At 61.5% G+C, this 17,780-nt stretch overlaps 1 protein-coding gene across 1 annotated transcript in view; it reads left to right on the plus strand.

The window, feature by feature from the left end:
• Positions 1 to 17,780, plus strand: part of RPTOR (regulatory associated protein of MTOR complex 1) — a 141,866-nt gene that overhangs the window by 27,957 nt on the left and 96,129 nt on the right. The window contains exons 2-3 of the mRNA XM_053910450.1: positions 553 to 655; positions 9,355 to 9,437. Of these exons, the coding sequence (XP_053766425.1) occupies positions 553 to 655; positions 9,355 to 9,437 (186 nt within the window). The remainder of the gene's footprint in view (positions 1 to 552; positions 656 to 9,354; positions 9,438 to 17,780) is intronic.

Raw genomic sequence — 17,780 nt, forward strand, 5'->3', positions numbered from 1 at the left:
TCTCGGTGACAGGCCGAGGCTGTGTCGTGTCCAGCAAATCAGGTGGGAAACAGCAGGCCGGGGGAGCACGTGGCCGCAGCGCTTGATGCATAAAGAGTATGTGAAAACCAATCGGCAGAAACCACTGACATTAGTAAACGATGGCAGAGGAAACACGAGTGGAAAACCCACAAAAGATAAAAGATACAAATGATACCGAAGAACGTCGTTCAAGTCAATGTATTTTCCTCTCATTGAATAAATAACGCTCTTATGTAACGAGTGTGTGCGAAAGCTTTGCGGAGGGATCTGGCAGAATGTTACAAGCGCCTTGCAATGTTTACGCTTTGGATCGACTTCTTTCTGGAAATGTATCAGAAGGAAGCCTGAGAAAGGCCTCTCCTGCCATCTGCCCGCTGTACTCTGAAACGGCGGCAAGAAGTTGCTCGAGGAAACACCTGGCGGCACAGGTGGCGGAGGTGGAGGCGGGGTGGGGAGGCGGGTGGGCGGGGCTGGAGACAGGTGCCCGTGGCTTGTGCGCTGAAAGGCTTGTTTCTTCTGTCATGTCTGCAGATGAAGACTGTCAGTGTGGCCTTAGTGTTGTGCCTGAATGTCGGCGTGGACCCTCCGGATGTGGTGAAGACCACCCCCTGTGCGCGGCTAGAGTGCTGGATCGGTAAGTCCCGAGGGTCACCGAGGAGGGCGCAGGGCCTGGCCAGGGTGCTGCCGCTGGTGTGTGGGAACCTGAAGCCTTCCTGCCTTCACAAGCTCTCTGACCTTGACGTTGTTTGGGTGCAATCACCTGAGATTTACGGTGGAGAAAGTCTCTCACGGAAAACCAGTAAAAGCATGGTTGTCGGATTCTATAACTTTCTCCTTTCAATTTGCCCCGCACCTGGCACCTAAGAGTTGCTCTCTACACTCAAAAACTCAAGCGACAGACACCTGCATGCAGGTGCCTCCATCCCACAGCGAGGAGGCTTGTCTGCTCCCACAAAACGCCGCCCAGTTCTTGGTCATCGTCCCCCAGCGGCTCTGGTGCCCTGCTGAACGGGAGCGGGGCGTGGGCCCAACCTTCCTGCGTCTCTGCTCCTAGGGAGGGGGCATTAGGCTCACCATTAAGGATATTAGCCGGGGGGGGGGGGGGGGGGGGTTAGATGCCTTTTATAAGGTAAGAAGTCCCCTTCTGTCCTCAGTTGCTGAGTTTTTGTCAAGAATCATTGTTGACTCTTACAAAATGCTTCCTCAGCATCGACTGAGATAGTCGCCTAGCTTTTCTTTTCAGTCTGCCGACGTGGCAAAGTGTATTGACTCCGTTTTGGTTGCAGAGCCAACCTTGCACTCCTGGAGCAAACCCATTGTGTGGCCGTCTCCCTGCGCCGCTCGAGGAGACGCGGCTGCTTTGTGAAGGAGCTCGCTCTCTGCTCACGAGGGACGTTGGTCTACAGTTTTCTTCCACTGCAGCGTATTTGTTTGGTGTCGGCCTTATCAAATGAGTCGTGTTTTGTGGAGGAGTGTGTATTGAATTGGGTATTATTTCTTCTCTGAATTTTGGGGTGATTTATCAGTGAGGCCGCCTCAGTGTGGATTTTCCTTTGTTTCCACTGCTGATTATCAGCTTTCTCTTGCCGGCAAGACTGGGGACACCCCCAGCTCTCTCTGTCTTAAGCGAAAGCAGAAACTCCCTTTATCTCCTTTAAGAAAAAACACAAGTTACTTTGGTCAGAATTGGGCAAACAATGCTCTTTTTCCATTTTATTCGCCTGCTATCCTCTTTGGGGTGTCTCAGGGTGCCAGCCCTGCTGCACAGCCTCCCCGCCCGCAGCCCAGGCCCCTGTCCCCACACCCAGTGGCAGCCACTGTCGTCTGTGGCCGCTGCCCTGGCTCTCTGCCATCTCCTGGTGGCCATGCTGGTGGGAATCAACTTCTTTTCTGTAAAGATTTTATTTATTTATTTTTAGAGAGGGGATGGGAGGGAGATATGATGTACCAGAGAAACAGCTGTCGGCTGCCTCTCGCTGTCCCCCAACCAGGGACCTGGCCCTCACCCCAGGCATGTGGCCTGTCCAGGGAATCGATCCGGCGACCCTTCGATCCACAGGCCTGCGCTCAACCATGGAGCCACCCCAGCCAGGGTGGAAACTGACTTCTCGTTAGCCAGCACTGACTGTCCCCACTTCATTCACGCCTTGTCACAGCTGAATTGAATCAGTTGCTTTGTACCTTCTCTCTCTGTAACTCTTAGGCTGGGTTTTGTACAGCACGGCTCTGGCCCCCCCCCCTCCGTGTGTGCCCCAGGGGGTGTGAGTCCTGCTAGCGTGGGGCTGTGTGTGCTGCTGATGGCCCCTGCCACACGAGGAGGCCTGGCTCCTGCTGGGCTTTCTGGGGGTCCTTCCCCGGCCCCTGGCCCCCACCAAAACAGAAACCAAAGAAGCCTCACTGGTCAGTATTTATGCGGCAGCGTCAACGAATGAGAAAAGAATTTATTCCTTCCTTCCTGTGTGAAAGATATGGTAAACAAGTAGATTTTTTAACATTGTGTTTTTAAATATTTTTTGCAAAATTTTTTTTTGCAATGATGTCAGTGGATTTTGAGTTCCGAAGGGTACATGGCCTTCACGGGGGAAAACCTTCCATTCGGCCTTTATTAGGGGGGCTGGCTGTTGCCATGGTGACTTCAACAGTAATGGTGGAAGAAGACGAGATGCCTGGAGGTTTGATTCAGCAAATTTTCAGTGGGATTGAGCAGTCTGTATTGTAATTTTAATTTTGAAGCAAAAATCAAAAGTTGCGAGCGCAGTCTGAAGCGGTGTCCCCACCAGTCCATCAGAGGGCAAGCTGCTGAAAAGCCGCCCGGCCCCTCTGAGTCCTTTCCTGCTCCGCGTCCTACAAACGAGGGCCCCACCCACAACACAGCTCGGCCACCAGCACCAGGGAGCTGACCCGGACGCTCTGCCACGGGAGCCTCGGGCGTGTGCCGGCGTGCCGCCGGGCCCCAGGGTGTCCTTTACGGCCCAAGGACCCAGCTGTGTCACATTCAGCCTGGAACGGGCCCTCGGCTTTTCTGTGGCCTTCGTGACCTTGACATCCAGAAGGTCACCAGCTGCCTAGCTAGAGGCCGTTGCTGGCAAGGCCTCCAGGTTACGTGTCGGTTGTGCCTCTTGGGCAGGAGCGTCACAGAGGACGTCAGCCTGCCCCCACCCCGAGTCCTGTCAGGTGCACAGGGCTGACTGACCCCACTGAGCGCGCCGGAGCCGCGCTGCCCCGGGGCCTTCCCGTGAGCGCGCAGTTTGGGAGGCAGGGCTTGGCGCCTGCTCTAGCGCTGCTGTCTCCACAGCCTCTCGGCTTACGCAATTTGACCTCTGGGTGTCCTGTCTGACTCCAGGGTGATAATCCAGTGTTGTCCTCATTTGTCACCCTCATGGGTTGATGCAGCCTCTGTCTCGCTTCTGCGCCGTTTGAGGACCTCCCCACCCGCTGCCCTGGCTCACTCTCCTCCTGCGTGTTGCTGGGACCAGACATTTCCCCAGGAGACCAGCACCCTTCAGTGGCTGCGAGGGTCCTCGTGGAACTGGCGGGGGGGGGGGGGGGCACGCCCGTCCCAGGGGGCAGAACGAGGGAGCCACACGCACGAGCAGCAGGTGCGTCCATGCTCCTGCGTGGTCGTGGTGCACGGCCCCCTGCCCCCTTCCCAGCCTCTCTGACAGTGAGGCCCTTTGGTGTCCTGTCCTCGGTGTGCTCACTGAGGTGGGGACGAGTCCCCACCCCCCTGGCCTGCACCGGACCACTTCCCCACAGGCACCGTCCTCCTCACTGCCCGGCCTGCGCCGCCCCCGAGGACATACCTGCCTGCCTGCCTGCCCTGTGCAGGCCCCCAGCCCCTGGCCACAGACCAGGTGCCAGCCTGCCCAGCCCTCACGGCTTTGGGACGGTTTAAGGGGGGCCATCAGCACTTCCCATGTGTGCTTCAGCTTCAGGCTTGGAAGCCCCAGGGGTGGTGGTGCACCGTGACCAGGATGGAGAGCTGGACCGAGAAGATGGGGACTGGGACTGTGTTCCGGGGCAGGCCAGGTGCTTCTGGGATACGCAGGGTGGCCAGGCTCTGGCAGACGGCCAGAAAGATCGAGTGGTCAGAGAAGGAACTTGGGGGAGGTCACTGCTGATGAGGAGCAGTGACCAGAGGGCGAGGGGCTGAGCCAGGCCCTGGATGTGACAGAGACCCTTGGGTGCAGAGGTAGGTGGAGGGCGTGCAGTCCCACATGAGGAGTTTCAGGTAGCACTGTCGCAGCTGGGGGAGTTGGGGGCCCGGCGGCTGGTAGGAGCTGGGAGAGCAGAGGGGCAGCTTGGCTGGCAGGTGGGAGACCTGACGGGCTGGTTCCACCGTGCCCAAGACCCGAATGCCGGGAGCACGTGTGGCTCTGGGCTGGTCCGCGTGGTTGGAGAGTGTGAACAGACGTTCCCATGTAGAAGGTGCACCTCGCTCTGTGCCTCAGCTCGGTGTGCCGTGTCACTGGAGACCAAACACTGCTTCGTCAGACCCGCGCCGTCCACACTGGCTGCGCCTCGTCCCCAAGTCACCACTCTGCTTCGAGGCTTCACCTCCTCTTCTGTGGCACAGCCAAGGACGGCGCCTGCCTCTGGGCCCAGCGGGGCTCACAAGAAGCGAGCGTATAGCTTGGTGTGGAGATGCCTGTGCCCTGTTACCACCCCGGCGCGCCTGGAGGTCTCCAGCAGGTGTCCACAGGAGAATGCACGGCGGCACGCAGGAGACCGGCAATCCACCAGGCCACAGCCATGCGCCTCCTGCCTCCCTGAGGCCTGGGAGCTTGGGGGTCTGAGTGGGCCGGGCTGGGGGTCGTGCGGTGAGGCTTCTGCTGCGGACACGTCCCACACCTGCAGAGACGGTGCTGCTCTGGCCTCTAGGACAAGGGTGGGAGGCTCTTCCTTCCGCGGGTATCTGCGGACGTGCATGTGTTGCCCGCGCAGGTGGGAGAGGCTGCTTCCAGAGGCTCGGAGCGTCGGTGCTGGTGAAGCGGCACTGAGGCTCTGGCAGGGGGCCGAACCGTACGGCGCTGACTCCTGCTCTGACTCCACTCCTAGCGCGCGCGTGGCCTCTGAAGCACCCGCTGCCATTCCCCGCGGCCACAGCTGCCCGGGGGGGCGCGAACTATGGTTCTGGCCACAGCCCTTAGCAGCTGCTGGGCACCGGGCTGGAGGTGGCTGTCAGAGCCCCCCGGCATTTCTGGGCCCTTCCTCCAGAGAACGAGGTGGGCCTCTCCACGGAGGTGGCACTCGTCTCTGCACAGAGGCGCAGTCCTGGGTGGCTGACGTCAGGTGCCGCCACAGTGACACGGAGCAGAGCCGCTAATGCCCGCGCGGGCTGCACAGTGGAGGAGGCGCGTGGCCGAGGGTCCTGGCACTGGCACGGGCGGTGCCGCTGGGGCTCCCGGCGCAGCCCTGGGCTCAGGAGGGTGCAGAACGCGTGCAGGGCGTGAGCTGGCCGCACGACGCAGAGCCATTAAAACCGTTTGCGATTTCAGAGCGGCCCTTTGCCTTTATGTGTTTTCTCAGTTAAAGCTCCCTTGCCGTGAAGCTTACACGACTAATTAGCGCAGAGCCCTTCAGAGCCACACGGAGAAAGTTGCTCGCGGTCTGGCGGGCGGCACGCAGTTAACACGTCAGGCAACAGACCCTCGTGGGGCGGCTGCCACGTGCGAGCTGTGCTGAGCTGTGTGCCTGGCGTGCACTCCACAGTCCATCTGCGGGGGGCGCCATGCGCTGACCCAGCTGCCATCTGATGGCGCCTCCCAGGCGGGTCGGACCCGGGCCCGTCTCCCGTCCCCTCCAGCCCCCTCCAGCCCCCATGCCCAGGTCCCTGCTCTCCCCACAGCTTTCGCTGTTCTCTGATTTTCCCTGTCGTCCACATGCAGCTCAGGAGGCACTGGGGGCTTTAAGGGGAGGGGTGGCACCCTGGAAGGATCCCTCAGAAGGGTCCCTTGGGCTGGGCTGAGAGCAGATGGGGTCCATGGAGCCCTGCCCCCTGCCCTGTCAGGACCCTCGGGGACCGGCGGGGGGAAGGAAAGACCCCCGAGGCGGCGCTCTGTTGCTGGTGCTGGCTTACAGGGAGGGTGGGCAGGACAGTCCTGTGTGAAGACAGTGGGAGGTGACAGGAATGCTCTGCTTTTCGGGCCGGCCGAGTCCCAGCACCCCCAGGGACTTTGTGACTTTGGACCTGGGCACTTGACCAGCTTGTCTTCCATGTGCTGAGGTCAGTTGGACGAGTGTCCATCCACAGAAAGTCCAAGTGTCTGGACCACGAGGGTCTGCGGGAAAGCTGCAGGCGGGAAGGTCGGCAGAAAGCTCGAGTTTGCACAGATGCCGGCTACAGTCTGCCTCTCCTTCCTTCCCTCACCGACCACGGCCGAGACAGCCTGCAGCCTCAAACGTGTGTTCTGGCTGCGGCCCCTCCCGCCTGTCAGACTGACAGAACTGTCAGCAGCACCCACGCAGGACTTCACCGTGGCTGGCTTTCTGGTTTAGCCTCGCTCACGCGGTGCTGAGTGTGTCCCTTTAGTCGTCCCACTCTCCCCCAGCTCGCCCTCTCCCACTCACTGCCGCGCTCTGGGAAGGAAGCCGTGGGGTTAATTGGCCGCAGGGCTCCCACTGCGTGGGATGTGACACCCACTCAGTGGACCTCGGCCTGATGAGTGGCCCGTGGCTGCCCTGCTCCTCCCCCAGCTGGCCGGCGCCTTGATTCAGACCAGGGAATGGAGAGACTGCTGTCGGGCCGCTGCCTCCAGCGAGGGTGTGGTGCCGGCGGGGCGGGAGCACAGAGTGTGGCCGCACTGTGCGACGCTGCTCGCCTTCCACAGGCGTGTGCGCAGGGAGAGGAGGGTGCTCCAGGGCGCAGCTCATGGTGGGCTGTAGCGCAGAGCCTCCCCCGCCCGTGGAGTTTCCCATGGCGCCCGCCTTTGCTGCGTTCTTTAACGGCAGCCACGAGAAGTGCCCAGTCGGCGGACTCCTGGACTGGCCCCTTGTCTTTCTGGCAAGGAAGCCATCTCCGCTCTCCTGGCACAGATGTCAGCCAGCCTGATGACGCAGGGGCTCCGGGAAGCATCCTCATCCGCTCCAACCTCCAGGTTGCTGGCTGTGTACGGGCAGTGCCGCAGCCCCTCTGCCCCTCTGCTTCTCTGTGCCGCGGTGGGCCGTGCTGCTTCCGTCCGTCCTTTCCATGCCGCTTCACTCCTGCCTCGACCCCTCATGAGCCCCACCCCAGTGCAGTCGACGGCCCTCAGAGTGCATTTGAGACCTCGAGACCTTGGCCTTCCAGGACGAAGCGGGGCGGCGGGCGGCGCCTGCGTTCCTGAGTTACAGGCTCTCACAAACACAGTCCCCTTCCAGATGAGTTAGGCCCAGGCAGGCTGTCACCTGTGTCCCTCGTTCCCCATGGCCCCGCCCCTCTGCAGCCAGTGACCTGGGCCCTCGGGCACAGCCTGGCGCCTGCCTGGGCAGAGTCCTCAACGGCGTGGACCCTCTAGTGGTGAAGGTCCCCAAACTGCAAACCTGGGCCCAACGCGTGGCGCACGGCTGTGGCTGCCTCACCGAAGCCACACGTGCACACAGCTGGGAAATCGGGCTGCCTGTCGCCCTCACCTTCCCAGAGCCTCGAGCTGCTCTCTCACTAGCCCTTTCTGGTCCCCACGTGAGACTTCTCCCCTGCAGTTACAGGTTTGCCAGTTACTTTTATTTGCTACATTTCCTGTGAACTTAAGGAGTTTGTGTTACTTTCTATGTGTAGACCTGTCAAAAGCTAGGAATGGTATTCCCGGTGCGTAAGCGCCTCTCGCCTGCGTGGACTCCTTGCTCTCTAGACCTGGTACGTGGGTGTCTTGGGATCTCTGTCTGTCTGTCTCTGACTCTCTCTTGTTTCCTGGACCCTCTGTTGCCTTCATTGGTGGTTTATTTCCCCAGAAGAGGAACACGAGACCCAGGTCTCTGTGTGTCTGAGAGGACCTCTGTGTGACCCTCCCTGTTGACTGTCGGGTTGGAGCCGTTCTCACGGATTCTAAGGCGTTGTCCTCTCTGCCCGCTGGCTGCTGAGTGTGTAGTGTGCGTGTGGTGAAGAGGGCATGCGACCCAGGGGTGGGGGGCCGGCTGGCCAGCTGGTGTGCTTGGGGCCTCACTTTTCCCTGGGGTGAACACCAGGCGACCTCAGGTCCTGGCAGGCATCTTCCGGAAGCTGGACGGTCACCCCAGGAGCACTGCTGGCAGTGTCTCTGGCTGTGGTAGAAGCTCAGAGGTCACAGTGAAGTACAGCGAGCCAGTTTTCCCAATGGCCAGAGTCTCCCGTGGGCAAAGGACTCCGCCAAGTGCCGGGGAGACCCGTGTGCTTTCGCCTCGTGGGGGCAGGTTGCCGGCCGTGGTTTCAGACGCCGCGTCGCAGAGGCGTGAAACCGTCGTTGAGGGGCGGCGCAGCACAAAGATGCGGCCGTGCTCATCTAGAAAGGCGACTTGAAACCCCAGGGCTCTTGGGCGCAGGCCTCTCCTGGGACTTAGCAGCTGGGAGCCCAGGCTCCAGAAGGTGGGCGCCCGCCTGTGCAGCTGCGAGGGTCCAGCCATCACCTGTGGAACCAGGTGTTACAGAAACCCCACAATGTAAACCAGTGTTGTTCTTGTTGTGTTTGGGAGGGGAAGTAGTCACTTTTTTAATAATAAATATTAATGTTCAGATGTAATGGGTTTCTTATTACAAATGAGTGAATAAAGGAATATTTTTAAATTCCTCATCTTAGTTCCGGACACAGTAAAGGCTTATGGACGCAACTGCTCACCGGTCCCCTGGGGCCCTGCCGACTGGGAGGTGCAGGTAGCCCCCGGGGCTGGGTCTGTCTGAGGACTCGCTGGCTGATGGTGACTGGCTCCGGAAGCCAGCCCTGCGGTCAGTGGGCAAACGACCAACGTAGATGTGTAAACTGGTCTTCCTTGTCCCTGCGTGTCTGCCTCCTCCTCTGCACGTGTGAGCTGCCACGTGACAGGTGGGGGAGCACTGCGGTCTCCGCGGGCCCTGCCTGCTGCGGGGTGTCTGCCGGGCAGATGCCCCGCCCAAGCCTTCCTACTCACACCGGATGGAGCACAGGAGTGACCCAGGCAGGTGCCGGGATGCAGGGCACACAGGGCAGGTCTCTGGAGGGCGGGGAGTGTGGTGCCGAGCCTGCACGGGTGCCGGAGCAGCTCTGTCAGCCCGCTCGGCACAGGTGACCTGCAGGTGCCACCTGGTGGTGTCCAGTCGGGCGACTCTGGCATGAACGATGTACGAGGCGCGGTAGACGAGGACTTGCGCACATAAAGACCTCTCTCCTTTCGTTGCTTCCGCAGATCCCCTGTCGATGGGGCCTCAGAAAGCCCTGGAGACCATCGGCGCCAACCTGCAGAAGCAATACGAGAACTGGCAGCCCCGGGTAAGCCCTCTCCGTGCACTTCCTCCTCCCGCCTCTTGGGCCAGTGGTGGGTGGTCCCTGGGTCACCCCCGGAGTCTCACAGTCGTACCCCTCACTGCGTTTCTTCTTCGAACTTTCTCCCGCAATCTTTAGAAAAGAAAAAGTGTTCTCCGTGTTACGTTAAATCACGGTTTTTGTTTTGCACAAGAAATGTATCTTCAGTAACTTCCCTGCAGCTCAACCAGTCAGAGCGGCCTCCTGGCCCAGTGCGCACAGAGAGGGGAGCAAGCGCTCAGCACTCGGCAGGTGACGCGTGTGAGGTGCTGGGTCTTTGATTGCTGGCGTCCCTTGCTTCTCAGTTTTTTCACGAAGGGGGAGTGGTGGGGTGGGCCACAGCTGTAGGATCGCCCGAGGTCTCCAGTTGTCTGTGAGCCTCCCAAAGGCCCACTTCCTTTTGACTTTCTCCTCCATTGGCGTGAGGGTTTTAACAGAAAATTACAGAGTTGGGGTGTTTCTGCAGGTGCCTTTCCACTCAGCTCTGGGCGGTGGGCTGTTAGGGAGAGTCACCTAAGGATGCCACGAGGGTGGCGCTGGGCAGGCGGCCCTGCCCGGGGCCCCTGGGCACCTCTGCTCCTCCTCGGACTGACGGTCCCTCGGGGGCCGAGGCTTAGAGCCCCGGGGGCAGACTGGCCTGTTTGTGCTTCCACGCGTGAACCACCTACCCACGTGATCTGGAGTCGGGGTCCCTTGTGTGTTATCTGCGTGCTGCGTGAAGAGAAGAGCTGGAAACGACCGGTTCCTGCTGAGTCGGGCCCCAGGGCCATGTCTGCCCACAGTGCTGGTTGACCGTGTTATGAGGCGTCTCTGGGTGGCGGGTGGCGGTCTGCCCTTTGCATTTCTACTTGCCGAGTCTGTAATTAGGGACTTCCATTCCTTGGGAGGCTGCTGCTTGGTGGCGGTTTGGGTCTGTGCAGACAGGCCTCATTGTTCCATCTGCCACTGTTGACACCTCTGGGCAGCCCCTGTCGAAACGCAGGAGCCCCTGTCCTGCACCGGGGGCTTGGCTGAGGCCGGGACGCGTTTCGGTGGCTGAGCTGCCTGTGGTTATCAGTAGCAGACAGCTTCTCTGAAGGTTTCGCAGCGACTCCAGGGCCTCAGCCAGGCCAGACAGCCCTGCTGGGTGGGGGGTGGGGGTGGGTGTCCAAGCTAGACCTCTTGGTCCCCCCGGGACAGCAAGCCCAGGGGACGTCGGATGGCGTGGCGACACTGGACGACACGGCATCGCTGGCATCTAGAGTGGGGTGAGCTGGCGCTGTTTCAGTGGAAAGAACGCCTACCTGGCCGTGCCGCACCTGACCACCCCCGGGGCGGCCCTCACGCTGGTGTAACACAGACGCAGCCAGACACACTCAGAACTGCCGGTCGTGTTCCTCCTGGAGTGAGTCTCTGCTGTCCCGATCACTGTCTTCCTTGTAAAGAAGTGCCGCACGAGGCCCCCGGCTTCCAGGACGTGCGTGGACACGTCAGCGCAGTGCAGGCTCACTCTGGGGCGGTCCACACTGTCTCTCGGAGGCCGAGACTCGCTCTCCCGCTGGCCTTGTCGCCAGTTTGGGCGTGGTGGGTGCCGGCTCGTCAGCAGGATCTTCTGAGGCAGATCCGTCACTGCTGTAGACCTGCGTGTCTGCTGAGGAGCCTCTCTCTGCCCTGGCACCTGGAAGGTGACAGTTAGGGACATGACCGCAGGTCCAGAAGTGACAGTGCAGAACCACAGCCAGGGTCCAGAGGTTGCCTCCGCATGACAGTGGGGGGCTAACTGTAACACCTCCCCTGCCCGCCCCCCCCCCCCCACCGTGGGAGGCAGCCCAGGACTGGGGAGATGCTGCTGTCTGGGAAACTCGTGGAAGGCCACGGGATTTCAAGAATAAACGATGTGCAGCATTGTGTTTTGAACGCGACAGTGTTGGCAGAGCTGGCTGGGGAGACTGTTCAGACCGCAGGACTCCGAGGAAGAGGTGCGGGAGGAACGCCATCAGGTGGTGTGTGGCGCAGAAGTGAAACAAGGTACCGGCTGCACCTGGCAAGGCTGCACCTGGAAAGAAGCAAGGATGAATACTTACTGTCTTCTCTTTGGGATGCCAAGACCTTTGCATTCACTTTTAAGTAGACACACATGGTCCACATTTGCTGCCACTAACGTTAGTGGGCCACGTCAGTTTCAGAAAGGAGCCCAGGGCAGGGGGCACTGGGCGGAGCCGCATCCCCGGCTCTCTGGCTCTCTGGCTGGTGGCCGGGTGGGCTGTGCCATGGTCCCTGGGCTCACACCCTAGGGTAAGGGCACACCTCTCCGCCCTTCAGGACTGTGCGTGGTTGCAGGAGGGGAGGGAGGTCTGGCGTCCCACAGTGTGGCTCTCTGTGTGGCCCACCTCACGCTGCCTCTAGGGCTCCAGCGGGACGTGAGGCGCCTGGCTCCTCACTGTGAATCAGGCCCTGGGAAGGTGGCAAAGCCGAGCGCACCTGCATACCTGCGCTGCACTCGCGGCAGCTCGGTGAGCAGGAGTGGGCCGTGCTCTTGGCCACCAAACAGGAGCCGCGTGAAGTTTCTGGGCCTTTGTTGTCGCTGCCCCTGGAGCTGGCCTTCTCGGCCTCTGAGCCCTTTCCTGCAAGACCCTCAAAGGCCGGGCAGCTGGGGAGATGGTCATTTTCATTAACGTGGGCGGAAGGCCTCCTCTGCGTTTCCCTGGGTGAGGCCTGCCCGCCCGGGAGGTGCAGCCAGCCAGCCAGCCAGCCAGCCCCGCCCCCTTTCCCTTCCAGCTCTGACTGGTGCAGACTCAACTTTCGATAAAGGTGGTTTGGGGTCGAGAAGGAATTTGGAGAAACTGTGACACGTGCCGGAGTATCAGGCCCATTTCCTTGCCAGGCAGCTTGAGCCTTTTCTACGTGATTGATCAGTTTGCTGCTGGTGAGGTGGCTCTCCTGATTAATTCTCCTGATTAAATGTAAGGCCCTGCCTTATTACTGCGTAGGCACGTGAAACTGGTTCTACAGGGGATGGAAAGGGAAATGCCAGCTGTTTTTTCAGCTAGAAATTCGGCCACTGAATGGCCCTCCCTCACTGCATCGGACGTCGGCCCTGAAAGTGTTCTCGGTGGCAGTGGGAGGTCACAGAGCCGGGCGTGTCCAGGGTGGTGATCTCTCTGAGCCCTTTCTCACCGGTCAGGGTCCTGGCAGCTTAGTGCAGGTGTCGGGGAGGAGCTGAGCCCACGGGAGGCGAGGACAGTGGGCCTCAGCTCTGTCCTTGCTCCGGAGGGCTCTCCCAGCCAGAACGGAGCACCCTCCTCGGCAGCAGGGCGGCTCCTGGGTGGCTGGGAAGTAGGTCTGCGTGGGTCCTGACGAGTTACTCAGGCGGGCGGGGAAATTTGGCAGAACCTGCCCTGTAGGCAGGCTCAGCCCATTTGCGTCCGGCATGCGTGCCTACACGAGGGGACAGAAGGAGCCTTTTGGTGCCCCAGTCTAAGGGCCAGCAGCTGGTTTCGCTGTTGGGCAGACAGGTTTTCTGGCGCAGAGCGTCCCCAGGGAGGGAGGTCTGTCTGGGACCGAGCACGGCCCCTTGCCCTGGCCCACTGGCCACGTAGAAAGGGTTGCTGTATTTGATGAAAGGGCCAGCACCCTCCCCTTTGGGGTGGACCCAGAGTTGTGAACTTGGCTTTCAGAGCACGTTCCAGTGACTGAAGGCTGCTGATGTGACCTCCTGGTGGGGCGGGGCGAAGGTCAGTGGGCAGCACCCACCTGTTTGGGGCCTCTGCAGGCTTGGGTTGTAGGCACGGGGGTGGTTTGCAGACCCTAATGCCCGTGTGCAGCAGGGCGTCCTGACGGGTTTGTGCTCGGGGTGCTGCAGTCGGCTGCTCGCCTCCTCCCTGAAAGGGGGAGGGAGGGTTGACCCGTCACCTCTGGGAAGAAGACTCACCTGTCCCAGCCAACAAGCTGCCAGCCCTGTGGGACTGGCCATCCAATGAGGGGTTAGGGAAAGGACTCTGAGAGGCCAGGGTGCAGGGTTGGGCTTTGGAGCCCACTGCATGGCTGGGTGACTCGCCACCTGTCCTGTGGGTGCCCTTCCTGGGGCCAGTCACAGTGCGTGTGACCCACGGGCAGTGGCACCGGCCTCTGTGGGGCAGGAGCAGCGGGAGAGCAGCAGGTGTTAACGTGACGGCTCTCCTGACCTGCCCTCGGTGTAGAAAGACTCCTGTGTCGGTGGGCTCTGCCCGTTGGGGTCTTCGGAGTTCAGGCAGGTGTGCGAGGAAGAAACCAGCTTTGCGTAGCTGTTCCTGCCTGGGAGGGGCTGGAGACGACAGTGTGGGCTGTCCCTCTGGGGAGCCTGCTTGGGGTGGTCATGGGGCCTTAGTCCCCACTTGACATGCAGTTCAGCGGTGAGGGGGCCTCCCCCGGGTACCGGCAGGCCCAGGCCGGTGGCTCCCTCTCCTGCCATCGTCTCCCCAGTTTCCTTTGCTCTCGGCCCTCAGGTTGGGCTTCACCCACCTTGTCTGTGTTTTTGTGACAAACGGCAGCTGAGGGCCAGCTGTGGCCACGGGCAGAGCCGCTGCGGGAGGGCCAGCTCACGGCGCTTGGTCTGGTGCGAAGCCCCGAGCGTCACTCGCTCTGCGTGGCCAGACGGTGTCTGGTCCTCTTGGGGTTCACCGGCCTGAGTCGACAGCTTCACCAAAAGGCTTCCTTCCCAGAACGTTAGCGTTCATCCCCGTGACAGGCATTTTATTTATCTTTGGCTTCGGCTCTAATCACGTCCCCCCTTCATCTTCCCTGTCCCCCCACCAGCGCTCCCCCGACAGCTTCCCCAGAGGAGCTGGTTCGTGCCTGGCAACAGTGGGGCTCCTGCTCTGCCTGCCTGCATGCCTCCTGCCTCGCCTGGCTCCAGCGGCCAGGGTGTGGGTGATGGCCTGCTGGGTATGGTGTCCAGGCTCTGAAGCTGCTTGTACCAGGTCTCTGTGCTGACCACGCCTCCCACTGCAGTCTGTGAGCGAGCAGAAGCAGTGTCACCCCGCCACCGTCACTCAGAGCGGCTGGGAGACCTGACCTGCAAACAACCGTCCCCATGGCTGGGAGCCTGGCGGCTCTGAGCGGAGCCTTGGCCGGATGGACGGATCTCAGACGGTCTGTCCTGCTCGGGAAGGCTTGGTCCTGTCCCACTCGTCACACGTGGCTCCCTCCCCTCGTGGAGGAGCAGTGTCAAGGGTGGCCACTCGCACCTGTGCAGGTGTGGTCCCCACTGGCAGGGAGAGAGCCTGACAGGAGCCGTGGGAGGGGGCCGGGCAGGGCCTGGTGGCCACCGAAGGGACTGGACACGGACTTGGTGCATTCTGGCTTTGCTCCTCCCTAGAGATGGACCTGGGAGGTTGCCAGGTAACCCTTGATGTGTGCGTGTCAGTGGGGGTTGGAGGGGAGAAGAGAATGAGGTGAGGTGGCTGCAGCGGCCAGTCCTGGCAGCCTGTGGCCCTGCCTCCTCCCCGCCCCCAGCACCCTCCTGCCTAGATGACTCCGCCCCCAGCTCCCCTCAAAAACAACGGGCCTGCTGGAGGCACCGTATTTTTAGAAAGAAATACGGCTCAACTCTGTGCTTAACAAGCCTCTCAAGGATCGCGCCTCTCCTCTTCAGGCTCCTTCCCGCGGAGTTGCTGTGCGCACGAGCCACTGCGGACTCGGGCCAGACCTGCCCGAGGGAGGACGCCCGCGTGCCCAGGCTCTGGGGGTTGCCGGTTCCCCGAGCTAACCCGGAAGCCCAGGGTGCAGAGCGGTGTGCGCGCAGCTCCGGGGGCGCGCGGGGTCGGGGGAGCTCTGGGGTGCTGTGCTAAGTCGGGCGGAGGGGAGGGTGTGTGAAGGATGCGCAGGGCGCTCCGTCTGGTGGGTCTGCGCGACAGATGTAACTGCGGAGAGGTGTGGGATACACCCAGCCAAGTGGGAAAGCGCCCTCGGGGGTGGTGATCGGGGAGGGGGGTGCCGCGGGCCTGTCGTCCTGGGCTCCCTCTCCCAGGGAGTCTGGTGTCACAGTGCGCTCGTGCGTGCGGGGCTTCTAGACGCCAGCCTCGCTTGCTGGTGTGATGCGTGATGGGGACTTTTAAGATTGAGGTGACACTCACGTGACCTGGAATCATGAACGGGCCCTGGCCGGGGCTGGCTGCAGGTTCGATCCCTGGTCAGGGCCCACGCGGGAGGCAGCCAGTCGCTGTTTCTCACGTGGGCGTCTCTCCGCCCCCGCCCCCCCCCTTCCCTCAAGCCAGCGAACGGGCCCTCGGCTGAGGGTTCTGCAGTTACAAGTGGACTCACACAGAGTGTCTGCCTTCTTTCACTGAGCGTGGTGCTCTCACGGCTCGTCCATGTGCCCGGGGGTGCTGCGTGTTTCCGTGACTCGGTCGGTTCCACGGCGGAGTAGCGCCCCGCAGGTGGATAGTTGCGCGTCTGTTGACAGGCACCCGGCGTGTCTGCCTTCGGCCCATGGGTGGGCGACCCAGAGCAGACCATGGCTGGCTCAGCACAGTGTGTGAGGGTCGTCGTGGTTAGTCTGGCTTCTGTCCCCGCTGCTGTGTGTTTTCCGGCATCTGTGGGGTGGAGATGGGGCTCTTTGCCGTCACCAGAGATCCACCTGGCAGGCCTGGTGTGCAGGGCACGGGACTGCTCCAGGTCTGCCCAGAAAGGGCTGAGACCCAATGGGCACCGGAGCTGACAGAGACGCCGCCATGTCACTGCTGCCCCCACCCCTTCGTGAGAAGCTCGCCCTTTGAAGCAGTGAAGACTGTAAGAAATGGCAGGGACCCTCCGTTGGAAGCGTGGGTGGAAGCGCTCCTGCTCGTCGGCCAGCCTGTGGGGCCGCCCGCCCCTCTCCCCAGTCTGTGCGCCCGTGAACTCTGCGCCAATGCCATCCTGGGGCGGGGGGCGGGGGGCACCGAAGGGTGGGGGGAGCGGGATGTGCTTGTTTCTCATGGTTCCCTCCAGGGGACAACTGCATTTTCTTTTTCCATACAAACTATTAGAAATAGTGCCATTTGGTATTACCTAAAAAAATTACCTTTCTCCAAATTCGTGTTCGCACTATTGGCCTCTCCCCCCCGCCCCGTGGATTTGAGAAGACCCTTTCCCTCTCCCTGTTGAGCTCCCTGGGGACGTTAAAGGCAGGGATCAGCAGAGGTCCCCGGACAAGTAGGCGTGTCTTCCAGGTGCGTCGTTGGGGGTGTGAGGCTGTCCTAACGCGTCACCATGCCGAGTGTGTAGGAAAGACAGCAGCGTGGACACGCCGCTTGGCCCAGTGCAGGGGATAGGACCGAGTGCTTCCCGTGTGGGAGGCCCTTTGCCCGTTGCCGTGGATGTGAAAAGATGCCTCGGCCTGGCGGAGGTCCCCGCGTCCTGCAGGGAAAGCAGATGCTGATCGGTTGATTGGTGCGTGCGTTCATCAGCAGTGCTCACTGGGGCGGTGCTGCGCTCAGACCAGTCCCTGCTCCATGGGGCGTGGGGCATGTAGGGTGGGCGGTGGGGGTGGGGGACTCATACCCAGGCCGGGTGATGGTTCCCGACCAGAAGCCGTGAGGGGTCCTGTTGGGTTCCTGATCAGATGCTTGCTAGGCCAGAGTGCTCCCAGCCCCGTCCTCAGGAAGGCCTGACAGCCTGCCTGCAGCTCCCTTCACAGCGCTCAGAGAGGCGGTCGGTGTCACTTGTGCAGCCTTCTGCGTGGTCCAGGTCCTGTTAACCAGGGACGCGGAGCTTCGCCACAACTCAGCCAAGGTGGGACTGCTGTCCTCCATGGCCTCCCCAGGTGCCAGCCCTGAGAGGACGTGCTGTTCAGGCCTCCACAGCACACCTGTGTCTCCTGAATGCAGGGGTGCCCCCGCCCCAGTCACAAGAGTGACTCGTCTTCAAGGGGCAGGAGGCGGAGCAGGTGGGCGACCCACAGCTGGCAGAGCCTGAGCCCACACCAGGGGGCCTGGGCCTGGCGGGGCGTCCAGAGAAGACTGCGGCTCGATGCGCACCTGAAGAAGGAACAGACCCCTGAAGAGATGTGGTAGGGACAAGGCCACCTTCCCCCCCCCGGAAAATGCGTCAGACCCTGCTTTCAAAGTTTATTTCTGAGCTCCTTTGACCAAGAGGTGGAGAGCGAGTCATCTGCCTCCCCGTCAGGAAGACACGCCGTGGGCTGTGTCTGGGCTTGCGTGGAGGTAGCTCCAAGGAAGTCCTGTCTGTGTGCGTGGTGTCCTGCAGACGCTGCGGCCTTGGGCCGGCCGAGGCGCTCGGGGCCAAGCCGACAGGTTGCTGACGAACCGGAGGACGTGTCAGCATTCTGTCAGGGTTCACGGGACGATCGGGGTG

The sequence above is a fragment of the Desmodus rotundus genome, chromosome 9, assembly GCF_022682495.2.
Source record: "Desmodus rotundus isolate HL8 chromosome 9, HLdesRot8A.1, whole genome shotgun sequence".
Lineage (NCBI taxonomy): Eukaryota > Metazoa > Chordata > Mammalia > Chiroptera > Phyllostomidae > Desmodus > Desmodus rotundus.